Below are 21141 nucleotides of genomic sequence, written 5' to 3'. Positions count from 1 at the left end.
GAAACACACATGAAACTGGAAACGTCACAGCACAACCCAATACAAGTGCACAGAGGCATACACTCAATATCTGTCAACAAAATCTTGTCGTGACTTTCCCCTTAGCATTAAGATTTAAAGAAATGAATCAATCCTAAATGTGATACAAACACATGGTTTACTTCATGCGTTTTGTGCTCTGAAAAAAGATCCATTATTCAGTGGTTCATCACTGTGAGCCTTTACTCCTGACACACAAATATTGTCAACTCTACATAAAAAGATGAATGTAATGTGATGCATAAATATCAATCCCGGACTTCTTCAACTGTATTAACTTTGAAACCGTGGCTTTGTAAATGCAGGAAATCTCCTGAGGTGGTAGTGTTTGGCAAAGCTTCATTCAATTAAACCTAAAGTGAACTCTAAAGGTTGTTGAAACACAGACATAGACAAGCTGTCAAAAATTAATATCAGCTTTCAATCAGAAACTTTAAAGATAAAAGTTATAGAATAAAGGTGTTGTGAGGACTAGCCAAAAAAAATAGTGATTTCCAGTAGGGCTGCACGATTATCGCAATCGCAATCGCAATCGCAATCGCAATCGCAATCGCAATGTCAGCACACGCAATGTCAGCACACGCAATTATGTAATCGCAAAAGAGGATATCGCAATCGCAATCGCAATGTCAGCACATGCAATTCAGATTTTTCTCCATGATAACCAAGCAAGCCTGTAGACTCATCATGACACAACTTTTTTTATTAAATCGCAAGCACAATCGCAATCGCAATATTGTCCACCTAATCGCAAATCGCACCTTTTCCCCAAATCGTGCAGCTCTAATTTCCAGGATATAGACTCTTTTTTTCCACGAGCACTTGTACCTACTGTTGTCAGAACGAGACTCTTGCGGAAGCATAACTTTGTTTTGCAATAAATGAACAAAGCAGATCTTCTTTTTAACACTCTCGTTCAAGATAAAGTTTTTGCAGGATGTAAAGTGACGAGGCAATGTATTAATCAGATTAATGTAGCACTATTGTTTGTAAAGTGACAAGCAAACTTTGTAAACTCAGTTTGTACTGAAGTTAAGTACCAGGCTATTTACAGGGAAACTGAGAAACAGCATTTAGAATTTAATAATCCATTTTGGTGTTGATGATCTTATTTCAAAAAGTGGATTATGAACAGGGATTCATAAAGAAGTGACACTTTTTTTAAGAACACTTAAAAAGTCTTCACAGCCCCTTTAAACTGACAAATTTGATTCAGGGTACAATAAATAAATGGTTTGTAAAATATATATCAACTCAACCCAAGGGACCCCCATTCATAGTCACCTTATAATGATGCATCGTCAAAGAAACTTCATATTGGTCATATTCTGCCTGATAAACTCTCACATTTTCTATGTTTATGTGACACAAAGTGAAATGTATCAAAACATTAATTAGGATTAGAACAATTTTGTTACAAGTCTTGTGAAAATCAGAAATATAGTGTTTGCAAAGATCTGATGGAAGCTGATGGAAAACATGGAGCTTTTTTTTATGATATTCTATATTTTAGGGTCAAATTCTGTAGCTGTAAAAGTAGGGCTGAACAATTAATCGATTTTAAACGGACATCGCAATGTGATACAATGCAATTTTCAAATCGTAAAGGCCGCAATTAGAGAAAAAAAATGTACACAGACCTGGAGGGAATAGAGTAACTTGTACTTGTTCTCCCTTAAAACCAGCAAAAGGCAAAATGCTGTTTTTTTCTGGCAAAAAAATTCCTGTGGGCTACAAAGATCCATCCAGTAGATCGTAGAGCCATACCCCTTGGTCACTTTTTTCTGCATGGTTTGTTACTCTTACTGACAACTGGAGGTCAGTAAAATTTCACATTATTCCTTTTTCTTTTTCAATTAAGAAATGCAAAAAAGACTTGTTTAATTGCTAACAGTATCTTTTGTCGTGTTAGTCATACTATAAAATGACTTAAAACTTGTGTTAAGTGAACAATGCAGAAGATAAAGGTCCCCCCCAAAAATCGTATGCTAAATCGAAATCGCAATATTGGTCTAAAAAAATCGCAATTAGATTATTTTCCAAAATCGTTCAGCCCTATGTAAAAGGGACAATGGCTGCAGTATAGAGTAAGTAATTATTAAAAACAACACCTTCCTCATGACTTCACTTATCTTGGCCTTATTAACCTTTGATAGTTCTAACAAAGTTACAGTTGGTATTTTAAACCCTTTTTGACAATGCCATTCACATGATCTCTTTGCTAATCTTGTCCTGATACTGCGTAGAGTTTCCTGTAATGACAATAGAAGGCTGGTATAAAATTACTTGTGCAAGCCTTAAACCTATGGACCTGTTGAAGGCCGTGCCAGTGTTTTTTCCCCAGGGATTTAGTTTAGATAGCTTGTTTTAACAAAACTGATGTTTCAGTAAGGAAAACATAAAATGATGTTTAGGGATGAATTACCATTTTTAAGCCCTTAAGAAAAAGTATTTTCATGCAGAAAACTGGATTCTTCTTTGTTGCAAGAAGGATAAGGAGAGAAAAATATCATGGTGTGACTCTGAACATGAGCTGACCACAACCTTCAAACAGATCCATAAAGTAAGGATGATGAGCAGCAGCGCTATCTAAAACAGCAGCTGTGAAACAGTTGGGTACCAAATACAGGCAGAAAGTCTTTAAACAACTGCTCCCCTTCCAATGTCTGTTATCCTCAATGACACCACAATCCCTGACAACAGATGTAAATAGATGTACAAGAAGAGCAGGGTTCTCACTATATAAACTAAAAACACTCTGCTCACAGTTGGCGTATCAACCATAAAATCTACATCCAATCTATCTAGTTTGTCATGTCCTCTTTCTTTTTTGACCTCCCACCTGCATAAATTGTGCCTTTCATGTGCATGTTCAGACAAAAACCAGCAGAGGTAGTCTGTTAAATCACAGGCTTTGTGTTATCCTTTGCACACGCCATTTGTAAGTACAACACCAGTAGTTAATAATGTTTAATTACTCACATTGTTTGCCAACATTTAAAATTAGTTGAGTAACTAAATACTTTGACATTTCTGGTTCATTTTCTGGTTCACAGCACTACCCACTGATTTTTAAGACATATTACAAATTTGAGACTGTAATCAAGAAGCATCAGTCTGCCAACCTCAGCCAGCGGGCAGAGGTGGGGCAGAACTTTAACAGGTCAAACCAGACCGTCTGTTGTTTTTGGGAATTAGGTGAAAGCAGACAGATTCAATGAGGTGTCCACACTGAGCATGACAAAAACTCCATACTACACTATATACCACTGAGAAACAGTACAGAAACTCTTTTGCATCTTATTTTAGCTACTTCATATTAGAAAATTCAAACAACTAAATGAGAGAAGTTAATTCAGTTCGGGGTTAAGGGTTTGAAAAAGGCTAAAAAAAAGTCAAAATGAGAGGAAATGAGAAATGCAATGGAAAATTAAATTAGCTTTGAAAAGTGTTGTATGTGAACACATCTCCACTCACCTCCATCAGAGACTGCAGCAGACTGTAAGGAAAAACAGAAAGACATGGATTAGGGTTTTCTTCATCACACAGATGACACATGTTATCCCACACAGTGCATAAACGCCAGGAGGCAGCTGCCTGGGCAGGCACTGTAACCCACAGGGAAAACAGACCCAGACTGGTAATTATCACAGACACTCTCACTTCAAAAACACAGCCAGGTTAGCGCCCACGCTAACTCTTTGTCTGTTCGTGTATGGGTGGAAATCGTTGGTGAACTGGCTGTGCTTGATTTGCAAGAAAAGCTCCTCAAAGGGGCGTGGCCTGCTGTGTGTGTGTGTGTGTGTGTGTGTGTGTGTGTGAGTGTGTGTGTGTGGTTTAGAGGTGAAAAGAAAAACTTTGGGCCCTCTTTCCCCCCTAATTCACAGACATGTATGACATTATACTGTATCTATTTTAAGGTCTCATGCTGCTTTGTCCCTTTCAAACACCAGAGTGGAACCATGCAGTGTCCTCTTGCTGCTGCCACGATGGAAAATGGTAACCCTGCTGCGCTTTTGAACTGCAGATTTCACTTCTCACACTCAGTGACAGCTCAGTTGAGATGTGAAAAGTAATTTGAACTTTGCATCACACAGAATTAAATATTCATGTCTGAGCAAATACCTACAAACTAAGCATACAGGTGCAGCACCCACACACTTTTTCGGTGAGTGGGAACTGCCACAGGCCTGTGATTGAAATCAAATCTCACTTACCTTCTATAATTCACAATAATGAGTTTCTGTTTTTGATAAAGTATTAACACTTGCACTGTGAAAGTTCAATGATTACTGATATTTTGTTTTTTCTTTTGTAATTTTTATATTTCTGTATTAAACACTACACGTGGCACTGGTGCTTTGGGTGCTACTGTTTTTTTGCATCCCACTGGTATAAACTGTGTGGCATCATTTAGTCTTGCAAGGTTTTGCAGCATCTTGATCAAAATCAAAAATCAAAATCATGATTAACTGAACCTTCTACCTTGATTTTAGTTGGTGCACAACTTTCCCACTCTTAACTCTGTTATAAAGTAGTAAATATTTGTATAGTTTTGAAACAACTGAAATAAACCTGCACAGATGAACAATTAAGGGTTATTTATTGAAACAATGAAATTAGAAACACACATCAGCTTCACACAACTGCAAGGAAATGAATTGATATTGGACAACCCCATATATCCTTAAATTGCCAAACATAACCTCATTTCTACCTCTAACCTGCTTCTTTTTATACAAAGCCACCCAATGAGATTTTAGCTATATCATACCAAAATAAAAACAAAAGTACTGATAGGGCTTGGACGGTATGCTATTCTCTCAATTCGATTCTATTGCGATTTTTGGGGTGCCGATTTGATTTAAATTGCAATTCTTCAATATTTATGATTTATGCAATTTTTATTTTGCTTTTTCAACACTAGACCAATTGAAAAAATTAAATGATGACAATGTCTACAGACTATACCAGGAGCCCTATTTTCCCATAAAATGCGCATCACATGAGTCAGAGAAACATTTCACCTTCTGCTGGAGAAAAGTGGTAATTTTTTTCCAATTCATTTTATAAACAAAGACTGTAATAAAGAATTTGAATTTGAAAAAAAGAAGAGATTTTTGACAAGGAATCACGATTTCAATGTTGTCAAACGAAAAAATCTGGTTAAATCATATTTTGATTTTTTTTTATCACACTCCTAATAACTGAACCAAATTTGTAAATATTTCCAAAAGTCTGACTTTGACTTTGTGCATACTTATCCTTGAATTTACCAAATTTCAGTAAGTTAACTGTGGTACAGCAACACAGGTTCCTTTTTTAAAATTTCTTTAAAATTAAATTAAATTGTCACTATTTCCTCACATAGGAGAAGCCAAACAGATATATAGCAAAGCAAGCGTAACCACTGAAATAAGCTTCATCAGCCCCGGTCTAAAAGAGTATCCATGAGCACCCATGTATGAGAAGACATGTAATGTGACCTTTTAGCAGCAGATAGTGATGAAACCTCTGCAGAGAAGAAGAAAACACAACAGGGACAGGACCCCAGACCCCCTCTGCTTTTCTCTCTCTGTCCTACACTCTCATTATTCTCCTGAAGTTGTTTTGAAATCTACTTTTGTTTGTGCTCTTCTTCTATCCAGTCGCCCACTCTTCCTTACTCTGTCCATCTCTTTCCTTCCACGTTTAACAGCAAATGATGAGCCTTGGTGATGATTCATCACATAAATGTATGTCGTGTCCAGCCTCAGTGGACCGCTCATAAGACATTAATAGAGTTTATGTTTGCATATGTAAGCATAAATCTGTAATGTGTTTTAATATTTTTCCATTTAAGCACAGCTGGAGCTTTTTTTTCTCTCTCAACAATTTACATGTTAACAAAAACCTGGGAGCCAATTCAAGTGTCTCAAAGACAGTTTGCTCTGATATCGCATGAAAGACATTGTAGAAGATTATTTCATCATGTCTAAATGTTCATGTTTGTCCTTCTATGTTCTTTTTATTGATATTCTGAATGAACAACGTTGGACTGCATGTGTGGGTTTTTTCAGGATACCTCATCCCTCAATCCAAAAATGTGCTCATCATGGTGACTAGTAACTTTTAATTAGGGGTGGGTACCTTTCACATTTAAAACCATATGATACCGATACCCGGTACCTTGCAATTGGTACCGGTACTCAACGGTACCAATTTTTTGTACTTTTTTTGTGTTCATGTAGTAAAAAAATATCAAGTTGCTTATTACATTTTTTTTTTTTTCAGTTAAACAAATTTATTACTAAATATATTACCTTGTGATGCTGTGTTTATGTTCAGCATGGAAAATCCCCTACTCTTCCTCTGCCTCACAGTCGCAAGGATGCATTTAGGTACCTAAATATGGTACCTTTTGATTTTACATGAATCAGCACTCGGTAATTTTGACAGAATTTAGTCGTACCTATGAAAGTACCTAATTCGGTACCCATCCCTACTCTTAATTGTCTGTAGGTTTGAGTGAATGACTGAGTGGGAAAATAGTTGTTCGCTTCTGTATGTAGCCTTCTGAAGGGAAATTGTTGATAACTGAGACATGTTAAAGACAAGGAATATTTTAGACTAACTCCATAACTTTAAATGGCCTTTATCTCCTTGCTCTCAGCCATTATTGCTGCTTAAAAGTAATCCAAAAGTCACAGTCACTCAAAACATTTTTTTAAATGACAAAAACGCTTGCTGCTGGGTACAGTTAGGGATGGGTACCGAGTTAGGTACTTTTATAGGTACCGACCAAATTCTGTCAAAAGTACCGAGTACCGATTCACATAAAATCAAAAGGTACCATATTTAGGTACCTAAATGCATCCTTGTGACTGTGAGCGAGTGGAAGAGTAGGAGATTTTCCATGCTGGACATGAACACAGCATTGCAAGGTTATATATTGAAGAATGAATATGTTACATTGAAAAAAATATGTATTTTATTCTTCAATAAATTGATATTTTTTACCAATATAACACAGAAAGTACTGAAAATTGGTACCGTTGAGTACCGGTACCGATTGGCAGTTACCAGGTATAGGTACGGTATCATTTCAAATGTGAAAGGTACCCATCCCTAGGTACAGTACTGTAACTTAAAATCTGTTCATTATGAATTCTAATGGACATCAAAACCAGTTTCATGATGTTTAACCAGTCTGAGCAAAAGAACCTCACCAAGCAGAGCTAACGTAACCTCACTCTTCATTTTATTGATAGACTCTCAAGTTTGAACAGACCACTGCAGAATAACTGCTGACTGTGGGTTGGAATCAACATTATCACAAACAGTTTAACCTGTGTTTAGTGCTCTGTCTGTGCTCTATCACTTTTTAGCTTCTTTCTTCTTCTGTCCTTTCTCTTTTCTGCCAGTCAGGCTCCAGTGTCCACCATCACTAAAAAATCAATCCAAGTAGTCATTTTCAGCAGAGAGAAACACAGATGTCTCTTCTCTCTGGTAAACTTTCAGTCTACATGCTGTAAATGGATTTGTGTTGTTCCTGAAAATATGACCCAACCCCAGAAACTGAGAAAAACAAAAGCATAATCAAACAAACAAACAAACAAACAAACGTGAGACTATTTCAAGATCAAACTGCCTTTGATCCTGCAAAATTAAAACAGCTTGTGATAAGAGTTAAGTCTAAAATATTCCAAACTTAACTCAAACTAATGACTTGGCCCTTTAAGATGCTGCAAAACATAACGCAGCTGTTGAGAATTGAGTTGAAGCGTGGTGTTGTTTTGACTTTGAATCAGGAGTGATAAACTGGGGCGGCTGTTTTTTACCGTTTGAAAACATGATGGTAAATTTCGATCCACTGGTCACATGTTGTTTCACCTAAATTCCTCTGCCTTCAGCTCCCTGGACATAAAATGCCACCGTGCAGCCACATGCCTGTTAGTTCCTACAAGGTTTATGTGTGTGTCACTGTGTGGTTGTCACTGTGTATACAGGACCCAAGTGCTTTATTAGCTGTTAGCAGTGGGAGAGGGGAGGTTTACATCATCTGTTGGGAGACCTGGAGGTTGGGGCTCAAAACACAGGGCACAATTTACATCCATTCATTCTCACTGTGATCATAATATTATTACTTTAAAAGCAATAAAAGTCTTCTTAGACGATCTCAAGTTTCCAAAATGTCCACTCCTGCTGTGTGTGCCACTGAGTTGAGGGTATTTCCAGGAAAAGACATTCTCTTTAAAGGGATGAGACACAGAGAAGCCACCAACACTAAAGAGGGTTAAACTGAACGTCTATAGTGGTGTAAACCTTCAGCAGTAAAATACGCACTTACACACAGAGAGAAGACGGATTTTAACACATTGCTCCTTTGCAGTTATGAGCTGTGGTGTTCTGTGTAAAAACAGAATAAGTGGAAGAAAGGTGACTGTCATTCAAGTCTGCTCCTGTCCCAACGAACACATGAATAACTGGAGGAGACCACACCTACACCTCAACAACTGATGCACACATGCTGTTCAGTGAGGTGACTTCAAATTCACAACAGTTTTTCTGAGTGCTAGCACACACACAAACAGCCACACATAGCCACACACACAGCTCCAGCTGAAGAGGAAGCTGCTGCGCCAACAGTCTCAATATGTGCGTGCCTGGGTGTTTACTTTTGAATATGAGCTGAATAGTAGCTGCCATTGAGAAGACCAGTCACCCTGCCAGATTCGGTAACCATGACACCGCTGAGTTTTACTGTAATTCAAAGCACACGGGATGTGAGGAACACACTGATTAGATCCCAATGAAGAAAATCTGACGAGACTCTGCTCTACGATGTGAGCATGGGTGACATTGTCCTCTCTGCAACCCTAAGATTGGGACACACTGTTAAAGAAGATTTAAAAAAACTTAACTGACCAAATCATAGAAAAAACACAAACAGCTCAGTGTAAATGGATGCTATGTGTCCGACAACTCAACGCCACCACAAACATTTCAAAACATAATTTTATTCCACGGTGGATTCCCCCGTGGCTCTCTCTGGTAATCTGGGATAACGTCCTAAATCCCTGCAACGCATTCAGAAATCGATCTCTGCTCTCGGTGAAAGGAAGGAATGTAAATAATGTTTGTTTTCCTACAGCTGAACCGCACAGGAGGTGTTACTCAGCCCGAGCTGATGATACGTGTTTGTTTCACTTGGCCTGTAGAATAGATCATACGCAGATGAAAACACAATCTGATCAAACACCTTTGTCAGAGCACACAAGCACAGATTGTCTCAGTCAGCTCACTTTGCTGAGAACACCTCTGCCTTTGAGGGGAGGGGAGACAGCCTGGAGCTGTTTAAAACTCTTGTCAGTCTTTTCCTTGTGCCTCACTTTACCTTTTCACACCCAGTCTGCCCCCACCATAAACCCTTTCATCAGACGATGACTTGTTTCTTTTCTGGAATCCCTGTCCTCTCACTCCCCTTTAGTCACTCCCTGTTCAGTTTTTTGTTTTACTGTAAATGCCCCTTTAAAGTCTGTTCTCTAACTCTGAAGGTAATGGATATCTTTTCTTCGCTGTGTAATTCCCTTTGGAAAAACGTCCACTCTCCCCTCAAACTGAACCTGCTGCACTCTTTTTAACTGACCATAACAATAGCAGGTACTGTAACGTGTACTGAATGACAGCTGCTGACATTGATCCGTCACTATTTCTCTTCCTCATTCCATTCCCTTGACTTCTGTAGTAAATAAAAAACAGAAGGAAACCAAAGGCAGGGAATGAAATCTCTGGGAGCGACATTTTTGAAGTGGATGCTAACTTTTCCATTGGGCAGCATTGAAGCCAGATCAAAGATCAATCACAAAATCAACTCTTGCTTAAATATCATCACGTTTGAGTGTTTAAAATACATTTTGTTTGATTGCTGATGTACCTGAATAAATGAGTAAAAAAAGTATTTTCCTAAAATTCAATCCCCTCACTAAAAGAAAACAAATCATTGACTTTCTCTAACAGAAACTTTCGCCTGCATTTTAAGTAAATGTAAAGATACAACTTACTGTATTGAAGTTCCAGACCCGCTTAAAGGAGAGCCTCTTCCTAAGGCTCATCCTGTTTTCCTCTCAAACAGGAGGAAAACCTCTGCTTTCTTAGTCTACATATCTCCACCACACAAGCAATCATGAAAACACACACACTCAAGACCTGATGCTGACTGAGCTTCTTCAGGAGCTATCTATGGCAGGAAATTCATCCAGACAACTCACTTGGATAAAGTTATGCCTCAGCATGCCATTCTTACTTACACACACTCACACACACACACACCGTGACACACAGTCTCATGCACACACAATGAATTAGCCCTTATAATTTGCCAAAACTACATCAAGTACATCTACTGTAGAGATATTATTTCTAACTTCATGAGAAATCCTCTTCTCCCTCCCTCCCTCTTAATCACACACACTCCACACACACTTAGCAGACAGACTGACGAGGAAGTTTCATTCTCTGGCAGACATACACACAGCTTAGTTTCCATAGTGACACGCCCCCATCAGGCAGCAGTCACTGAGAAGGGGCGGGGGCAAAGTTAGATCTGCCAATCACACTGCAGCAGTAGTCTTACCTCTCCCTGCACTGTTTTCACAGGAGTGTGTTTTTGATTTGAATTTTATTCAAGGAGGGTGTCACGGATATTGCATTTCATAAACAAACTTCTTCTAAATTTTTGTCCTTACTATTGATTTTTATCCTTTTCATCGGTGCAGTGGCCTTCAGCCGTATAAGATCAAATGTTTTAATTAAATCACATAAAAAAAGGTTGAATTGCTTGAATGTTTTTTCTTTTGTCTGCGCTAAAAACTTTTATCACACAGAAAGAGAAATCTTCCAAAAGAAATGCAAACATCACAGAGCTTGAGTTACATTTTCAAATGCTTCAAATTCAGCGAAAAAAAAACAAAACCACTGAAAGGGAGCTTTCCAAGAACCCCTTTCATTAAACATTAATCAACACTTGGAGATAAAAATTCAGTATTTTCTTTAATACTCCTGATTGGACCGTAATTAATGTGTTATATGTTCAGCTGTGGTTGACATGTGACTCATGTGTTGTTGGGTCTTTTGTTTGTGAAAGATATTTTCTTCTTTGTGTAAAAAATTCTCCAACATGAATAGCTACAGGACGTTAGTGTTTTCACAGAGCAGCAATCCAGCCGTATCTGCAGACAACTGCAGAAAATACTTACTGTGTTTTTTTTTCCTAATGTGTCCTTGAATTTAATGCAGCTGTACTGACCCTGAGAAACTATAATGACAGACTGAGATTATGAGAATGCTGAGAGCTGGATCTACTTTGTTCAATAAACTATTTATGTTTAGATCTCCACTGAAGGTCCCGGTGGATCACTGTCATTTTTTTTCACTGATCATGAGTTTTTGTTGTCATTGCTGTAAATGCCAAACAAGTGTTGATATTACTGACAGCTGTATTGTGTCTCTTCTATCATGCTGCTTACTAGTAGGGCTGAACAATTTTGGAAAATAATCTAATTGGGATTTTTTTGGAATAGTATTAGGATTGCAATTTAACATGCAATTTTTTGGAAGGGACATTTATCTTCTGCATTATTCACTAGACACCAGCAATATGTCATTCTACAGTATGGCTAACACGACAAAGTATACTGTCAACATAAACTATTCTTTCCTGTAGGCCAGGCCTACGTAATGACCAAGGGGCAACATCGGGTTAGTAAAAATGAAGCCTATGCGGAAGTTGCTGTTCATCAGAATCCTCTTGAGTCTGGCTGCAGAAAGACCAGGAGTCATGTACACACCCAGCCATAAAAACAGACTTTTACTGCATTAAAAAACATATTTACAGCCTGGTTCAAAAACAGCTTGGGTTTAAAACGCTGATTTCACTCACCGCACACACTGTACGGTGAGTGAATTCTTTTCAAACTCTGCAGTTTAGAAGTTATTAGGATCGTTCGATTGTCCAATCAAAGACACAGCTCAGGTCACATGACTGGCTGGCGCCCTGTAGGTGTTCGAAAGGAAACTCACAGCCGGCGTCATAAAGAATGTGGCTGCGTCTGCAAATTGGCTTCATTTCATGGTTTCAGGAACAGACAGGCGATGTCACGGAAGCTACGTCCACATTTTATTCAGTCAATGGTTATGATGACATAAGTTGATCTGATGCATGAATTGATATAAATGACTTATCTTTATTTAATTATTACAATTACAGTGGAATATTAACTGATTGATTTAACTTCACGCCTTGTAGACTTGTAATATTCCTGTCAGAAAAAAAAGCATATTGACTTTTTCTGGTTTAAAAGAAGAATGAGTACAAGTTACCATGTTCCCTCCAGGTCTGTGTACTTGAAACTTTTTTATTACTTGCAGCCTTTGAGATTTGAAAATTGCATTCTATTACATTGCTATGTTGGTTTCCATTCAATTGTTTTTTCAGTCCTACTTAATAGTATCTAATTACTGGACATATGGCTTTGTGTTGAAGAGTTTCCTTTTTTATGCAGTGTGATCTCAAGAGCACAGATAATGTTAAAGTATTTGAAACCACTAATGTTGGGCTGGTTACCAGACTGGGCATTTGCTATTGTAACAGCTGCTATATCACCCCTTATTACACAGTCAGGGCTCCTCACCCCAGAGGTTCAGAGGTTTCTTTCCCATGTAGGACCATCACACTTTATCAACATAGTTTGCAGGTAAAGGATTTTGTTTTGTCAATCCATATTTTTAAGAAACTGATTTGAAATCAAAAAAATGTCAATTACTATAGATGTGTTTTATTGGTCCGTTACACCCAAAGAAAAAAAGTAACCAATCATGATCCATTAAATTTACTGGTATCTGGTCTAATGGTTTTTTAAGAGTTTAGGCAAATCTATTTTGAACAAATGCCATAACACATTAAAGAAGTTGATAAATGTTATCCCTATAGTAAAGTAACAGCAGCATGAAAATATTAAGCTGGTATGAACTAAATGGCAAACCAACTCTGGCAACAACAACAAAACATTTTAACATCTTGAGGAGAGATGGGCAAAAATCTCTGTTTGTCTTTTTGGCTTGCAAACAGAAAATATCAACACTGCCATCTGCTGTCATAACAGAGATGAGACATGGCATTGCAGAAAATATTTCCCCATATTGGGTGCTTCCACTGCTGCTGTATCACTTCTCAGTTCAAGCCTGTGAGTCAGTGATCACGTCTGTAATCAGCCAAAACACAAACCTGACTGAGTGTTAGCACTCATAGCTAAAGTGGTGCCAGGCTTTACTGTCACCAACCTGAACATACCTTCTTTATACATGAAGAGTGAGCTTACATCATGCATGAGCCAAAGTAATCTAAAGTCTATATAAATGAATGTCATATACAACAACACTGATGATGCTTGGTACCGTTCACACATGCAGTGAGGAGCTGACTCAGACACTCTGCTACGTGGTACCCATCTATCCATCCATTCATTCGTTCATTCATTCGTGACACTTGCATGTGATGATGATTAAAAGTTATGATTCACTTATGGCTGCTGATGCATCTGTCCCGCACACTGAAATAATTATGAAATAAAACAGAAAGGATAAGTCGTGAAACTCATGTTGAGTCATGCAAGACAGAAAAACTGCCAAAGGGCTCAGACGGACAACAAACAAGGTAAAAGAAACTCTCCTCATGGAGTTCCCCTGACGGATACAACAAAGTACAGTGTTCAGCCTGATGGGCTTTGAAATATTTTGTCTTCACTTGTAAATAAGTCACAGCCCTGCCTCAGCTCATCACATGACACTCAGTGACTGTGCCTCTGTGGTGAACACCCATCCAGCCCTGGATAAAGATAAAAAAAAGGCATTTATTTGAAAATGCAGCTACATCTGATGTGACTTCTGGCCTCCTGAGTTGTTTCCTGTACAGGAGCAGTGTTGGTCCTGTGTTATCATCTGATTTTTCTTCATCAACACACTCCATGCCCGAGGGATTTCACGAGGAAAACACATACACTCACTCAGTGAAGAAACACACACACATAAAAGAGAAAAGATCTGAGTGCAGGATATCATCTTTGGGTACGTGTTTGTGTGTTTGTGAAAGAATTTCTCCATTAACCCTGTGTGTTTCTGTTAGTGTTAGTGTGTGTGTGCGTGTCAGAGGGTCAGAGGGCTTGTGGGCCTCTCTTTCCTCACTGCTGTGTTTAATGGTGTAATGCCCTGTGCTGCTTATCACCAATGTGTAAAGACCCTCTTACTGAAAAATTGCACAAACACACACACACACACAGTCACACAAAGACAAAAACACATGCACACACTCCACACTCAATGTACAACTTCGAGGAAACCATGAGCTCAACACAATACTTTGAACTATTCTGTTATCAAATAATGTGAAAACAAGTTAATCAGAGCTGCTGCAGTAAAACTAGAACAATTAATTTTAGTCTAACTACTTGTTACAGAGATCCTAACACTATGAAAAACAAATGCTTTAGAAAACACTGCTGTTAACCTTTGATGCACAAACAAACAGGTTTCCCTGTAACCCAATAGAGCCAAAAACCCTCAATCAAAAGGAGAGAGGAACAGGAAAAAACAGGATGGTTGGTGAAGCAACAACAGGAGTTGAGGAGGTTTCAAACTAAAGCTAATAAGACATGAGTTAGTTTGATGTTACTGAAAACATCCACTTCATCAATATTTTTTAGAGGAGTCATGATCCTATAACGCAACCCGGTTTCTAAGTTTGACAGAGACATAGGTTTTCTTTAAGTGATCAAATAAGGATAAAGCTGCCGGTGAAAAAAAGGCAAATTAACACACACACATATAAACTAATTAAACATCCATCCACAGCTCGTTTACTCACAGGAACAACTGCTGTTTCAGAATCCGCGATCAAAGTTTGCTGCTCCATGGAGAGAGACAAGAAATCCTCAGCACTGCATAAAAGACCTTCCCTCAGTGCACATAACCATCAGCTGTTGAATGTGTGTGCGTGTGTGCGTGTGTGTGTGTGTGCGTGTGTGCGTGTGTGCGTGTGTGCGTGTGTGCGTGTGTGCGCGCGTCTGCATGAACGTCAAAGCAGCAAAACTTGATGGCTTTCAAACGTCCAAACCCCGACAATGTCACTGCTGCCGGATTCTCTTCCCTCTCTCTGTCATCCCCCATCCTCCTCCTCCTCCTCCTCCTTCCCCTGCTTCAGCTCCCTCCCCATGCCTCTCTGCTCTCCCCCTCCTTTTTCTCTGCTTTCCCACTCACCCTCCTATAATTTCTATTCCACCCACACGGCTATGGGCTGAGAGACCGGCTATACAAACACTCAGACAAATGTGGCTCCGCGGCTGCAGAGGGAGACCCCTTACCATTAAGTAAAACACGCCCACAGGAGAGGAAATCAGGGATAAGTTGGATATGCAACTCTGAGTGCTCTTCTCTTATGCATGTCAGGAAGAAAAGTGACATTTACTTTGGAGGATGAAAGCTGAGCAGACAGTAAGAGACAGAGAGAAAGAGATGCGCTTAAAAAAACCCCAAAAAAGCAGGTTTACCCGTTGACCACAACTTGTACCAAAAACAGAAGCAGTATTTTTCAACATGTCTTGACTCACATCGGAGATACTCAATCCCCTACCCCTTCCCTCTGCATGTCTACCTACAGGCCCAAGGGTTAGGACAACAGGTGAAGCGCTGCCAGACTCACACTCGGTCATGATAAATACCAAAGAGAGCATTTTACAGACAAGTGGAAACCCATTCTATGTCAACACAGGGTTGGTCTACAAAAGCTTAGAAAATCTAAGCATGTTTCTGAGCTGTAACTAGGTGTATCTGTTTTATAAATTAACTGAAACCATTCCCACCATTAGTTTACACAAAGATATTGGCAAAACATTAAAAAAAGTTGATAATTAAATACTAGTTTCGCGATGCTACTTAGTCTGTAAAAATAACTCTCCTAGCTTCTCCCTGTGCATAAACAAACACAGAGAAAAGTTCGCTCATCAGGCTATGAGAATCACCTTTATTACATAAATAACATATGTTCACCAACTTAAAAAATAAATCAAACAAGTTAAAATTAGAAACCCCGACCTCAGAGTGCAGTGAAAACTGCTTGGTACATGTCTTAAGGTTAGGGGCTGAAAGCGTGCTTCCCACAATTCCCCAAATGCAAAAAAACAGACTTTGTTTGTCCCAGAGAGCAAGAAGCAGCCTTTATATGTCTTAATCAATTAGCATTTGGAAGAGTCACAAACACAGCGCTGCACAAAATCTAGCAAGCAAATAAAAAACAAGCTTACACATGAGGAAGTACACTCTTTAAATCACATCCGTGTAGCTTTTAAAGTAGATAAACCAAGTAGAAACTCTCTCTTTTAATGTAACAAAACATTTGTAAAGTGCCTCGCAAGAAGACATCAAAACTAGGAATGGGCGAGTACCGATACCATGTATTAGTATCAGGCCAATGCAAGCCTTTTTTCAAGGTATTGATACTTGTGAAGGCTGCCGATACCAGCAGCTGATACTCAAGGCAAATACTTGCTACAGTTTAACACCACAGCAAATATGAGTCAGACAACATGAATGAACCAGGGAGAGTTAAACTGTTTTATTTTTCACTTCAGTTTATTTAAAAAAAAATCTTAAAATCTGGCAGCTGTTAGTTTTATTTGGCACTTGGCAAAAAAAATCTAAACTCAGTTTTGTTTTGTTGTTTTTTTTTTTTTTTTTTTTTTTTTTTACTATATTTTGGGCTTAATGGCAAAGTTACTGTGGTGTCTTTGATCAAAATGATGTGTAACTGTGAATTTAAATGTTTTGTATCAAACACACTTGTGGTGTCAGTACTCCTTATTGATGAGTATTCAAGAGGGAGTACTTGTACTTGTATCGGTTTGAAAAAAAAGTGGTATCAAACATCCCTTATCAAAACCCTTCAGAAATGAAATGAATTCATGAGAAACAGCTCACTAAATGATGAAAAGAGCTCATCTTATTTTCATGGAACAAATATTTGTTCAAAGCGAATGTAATGACAGCAGGGGCAGCATATTTGTATTGATGCTCGGCCTCGAGAAGAAAAGCAGTAGAACAAAGATGTTCGTATCTGTTGTTATTGTATGTGTTAACAGATGCTGCAGTGTGGATCAAGTTGAAGCCAAGAGAATTACAGCACCCTCTGCTGGCTGGCTGTGCTATAGGTTGGAAGACCACCTCTGTTAATATTCTTGGGGAGCCTTGTTTAACTCCAAAATTAATAACTCTTTTTTTTTTTTTAATTCAACACGGCTTTGGTCATGATAGTTGGTTCAAGTCACACTTATTTCTTTTAAAGTGATCTCTCTTGGTAATCTAGTTTTAATTAATCATTTGATTTAAGAAAGAACAGATGTGGCATCACAATTAATAGCTTTGATGACCAATTTTCCCCATCTAGTAAAAAAGAAAAAAAATCACCCTATCCAGTGTTCTGTATTGGATTCGCCAAGGAGAGTAGAAACAGTAAGACAAAATATAACAAACAAAAGAGTGATTGAACTTTCCAAAGCCAGAAGTGTCTGCTTCAGATAAACACATGAATCTGTTCTGCTGTAGACTGAACCCCCCTCAGGGCTCTTGGATGCTTTATCTCTAGATTTAGTGCATGTTTTGGTTAGTGTTGTGAGTGGGACACCAGTCCCATGACGCATCAAGCCAGGTGTCTTGAAGCCATGCCTTGGCCCCAACAGCACCAGTATCAGCACCCATGGACGCTACCTTTCAGCTTCAACGCTCACAACGGGCAGGAGTCAAGAGATACTGTCCAATCTTTGCACAAGCAGTAGTTTACAGTGAAATCAAACAAACCATGAGGAGATCGTCCATCACAATAACATGAAAAATATAACTCAGGGGCCATGTTAAAAAGAATACAACCTTATAATGTGTAATGTCTGCTGTTATGAAAACATTTTTAGGTTTTGGTCTGCCAAAACACTCAGCTCTTTTCAGTGGTGTTTTTTAAAGTTACTTTTCCTAGCTTCTTATGCCTTAATTTAGGACAGGAGAGTGGATAGAGTAGGAAATAAGGTTATGGTGGAGAATGACACAGGAAAAGCACTAAAGGTTTAATTCAAACCACTGACTGTTCAATAAATGGAAGGAGCCTCTATTACGTCATATGTCTGTTTCTGAAACAGAGTTTTGGAACAAACTGTTTGTTGGAGTGATACTAGAAATGAGACGGGCTTTGAGCCTCCGCACCACCAGCTGTAGCTCTGCCTCTGATTGAGTGAACCCATGTTCATAAAACCGTCTAAACTGCTGAGTTAGAAACAAATTCACCCTCTGTAAAGTGTGTGCCGTCACAGAAATCAGCTATCAAGACGGGAAACATTTTTTGTAACAGGCTGTATACACTCTTATTTCTGCTGTAACATTTCTTTTTTTTTGTGGGCTTGGCGTGTATGTGATTTCCAATGCCTTTAGGGCCAGCTTCAAATGGACGCTCTACTGACTGCAGTTTTTAGCAATTTCACATTGCCTCATATTTTTAGACCAGAGGTTGCCACTTGATTCAAACCCAATGTACAAAGATAAAAAAAACAGCAAAACTTCAAATGCATTCCTTTTACATTATTCGCTCAGTAACAGAAGACCGAGATATAACTGCCACTAAAGTGCAAGTAGACAAGAAGGTTTAAATTCCATCTTAGAATCTAAAAATTTCTACTTTTTCATCATTTTCTTATGATATAGCATCTCATTTTTTTTTTAGAGTTGGTCCTTTATCATTATTATTATTAGGGATAGGGCTGCACGATACTGGAAAAAACAGACACTGCAATTTTTTGGGGGGTCGCGATATATTGCAATATATATATTGTGATAGTAAAAATAATAATAATTTTCACCAGATGACTTGAATAGCTCTGTTTGGGAAGAATTTGGTTGACTCACAATGACACCACTGTATTCCTATAATACCGTTGAATCCGGGCTAAGGGGGTTTATCTGTGAATGATGAAGATTGCTGTATATGAAAGGGATCCAGTAGGCCATGTCTCTGTACTTAATAGAATAGGTTTCAATTTCAGTTGCTTTTTATCCATTTCTCCAATAAATGGGGGAAATGTGATAGACACATCACATGCGCGATGTGACTTTTGCGCATGTGCATATTGCGATGGCAATGTTCAGACGATATATTGTGCAGGCCTAATTAGGGATGCACGATATTGGATTTTTGCCAATATCCGATATGCCGATATATTGAAACCCCTTTTGGCCGATACGAATACGAATACGGATACGGATACGGATAATCATGAGTTTGTTTGTTTTTTTTCACTGTAAAGAAAGCTACCGTAAAATACCAAATAAACGCCGGGTTCCAATTAAACGCCAGGTTCCAAATAAACGCCAGGTGTAGCAGCACGTTTAGCAAAATAGATGCCCGTTCCAAATAAACGCCGGGGGTATGGTAATTTACTTGGCGCAGCCTATGAGCTGCAGTCAATTTCTTTTGTTTTTTTTTTCATTCCACGGTCGTAGTTACAGAACACACATGCAAACGCTGAACTCACAACTGACAGTTGACTTTTGAAAACTTTTTTTTGTAAAAGAAACATAATCAGACTGCACCTTATTAGTAGTGGTGCAACGGATCATGATTGATTTGTGATCCGTTAGGATCGACGTAATCGGTTCGGCACACACATGACCCTACAGCAGTGTTTTTTGTGCAGCAGAAGCCCAGAGCGCTCGCACCAAACACCCCCTCCCTGCTCGTCTGCTCGTATGCCCCGTCTGAGTGCAGACTCAGACGGGGCAGATAAACAAATAAACGGACTCCCACCGAAAAAGTCTGATATCGGTCTGCATTCACGCTTTATTTAGAGAATTTTCAGCGCGTTACTTTCACACAAAAACACAGCTGAATAAGGCTCTAGTTCTCATCATGTCGTAAAACGGCGCTACCTCTGCTGCAGAGCCACAGCTGGGTACAAGGCACTCGCCGCTTAGTGTATCAGTCCACGCGCGGCGTGCCAGATATAAACAAACGCAGGTAGTCTGCCAGGACGAATTATGCAATAACAGCGTAAAGATGAGGAGGCTTTGAAGAGTCAAAGAAGAAGACGTTACCACTTCCACTGAATGTTATTTTCTGGGAAAGAAATAAACGCCTGTTCCAAATAAACGCCCGGTCCCAAATAAATGCCTGGTCTGCTCAGTGATTGAAACAAATAAACGCCCCGGCTACTATTTGGTATTTTACGGTAAGTCTATCCTGTACTGGAATTTATATATTACTCTTTTTGTGACGGTCTTATTTGTTCAAGATACGCACATAAAACAAGACAAAAAAACATTAGATTTTACCATAAATAAGAAATGTTTTATTTTTTCAAACTCAAGACATTTTTAAACATAACCAAGTTGCGTTTGATTATTTTAGAGCTACTGTAACAACCTGGTGACAGACACAGAGCTCTGCAGTGCAACTCAATGAAGTGCTACATTTTATTTAAGGAGCTCATTTTTAGCTCAGTTAGGATAATAATCCTAACTGAATAGCACCTTATCGGCTGTGGCTATTGGTGGAAATTTTCATATCTGCCGATACCGTTAAACGTGTTTTTAAGCTTTTATCTGCCGATACCGATATAGTGCCGATAATATTGTGCATCCCTAATTTTTATTATTATTATTGTTGTTGTTGTTGTTGTTGTTGTTGTTGTTGTTATCATTATTATTATTATTATTATTATTATTGAGCAAGTCTCCCTTCTTTTTTTATCTAACAAAAATGAGCTTCCATACATGCATATATTTTCTATCACTCAATAGATGTGCTGAGTCATAGCTGTCAAGTCTCCCATTTTGGCTGGGAAAACTTGGCTTAACATATTACCCCTCTTTCCTGCAGTCCTACCATATTAGAATTTTCCTGTAAATCCCCTGTATTTTAATATAATAATAATAATAATAATAATAATTATAATAAACATTCCTCTGCCTTTATAAACTGAAATCTTTCACAAGTCTAGTGAGAGCTGCCACTTGCAGTAGTGGTGCCAGAAATGT

General features: G+C 38.6%; 1 protein-coding gene across 5 annotated transcripts in view; it reads right to left on the bottom strand.

Annotated features, from left to right (window-relative positions):
* The window catches only part of rgs12b (regulator of G protein signaling 12b), a 48660-nt gene that overhangs the window by 15955 nt on the left and 11564 nt on the right, over positions 1 to 21141 (bottom strand). For all 5 annotated transcript variants that reach the window (XM_074688272.1, XM_074688309.1, XM_074688282.1 and 2 more), the window contains exon 6: positions 3517 to 3538. In XM_074688272.1, the coding sequence (XP_074544373.1) occupies positions 3517 to 3538 (22 nt within the window). The remainder of the gene's footprint in view (positions 1 to 3516; positions 3539 to 21141) is intronic.

This window comes from Halichoeres trimaculatus, unplaced genomic scaffold, assembly GCF_033239565.1.
Source record: "Halichoeres trimaculatus isolate MK-OKI-2021-1 unplaced genomic scaffold, fHalTri1.1 fHalTri1_scaffold_2, whole genome shotgun sequence".
Lineage (NCBI taxonomy): Eukaryota > Metazoa > Chordata > Actinopteri > Labriformes > Labridae > Halichoeres > Halichoeres trimaculatus.
This window is presented reverse-complemented; position numbering and strand designations above follow the sequence as displayed.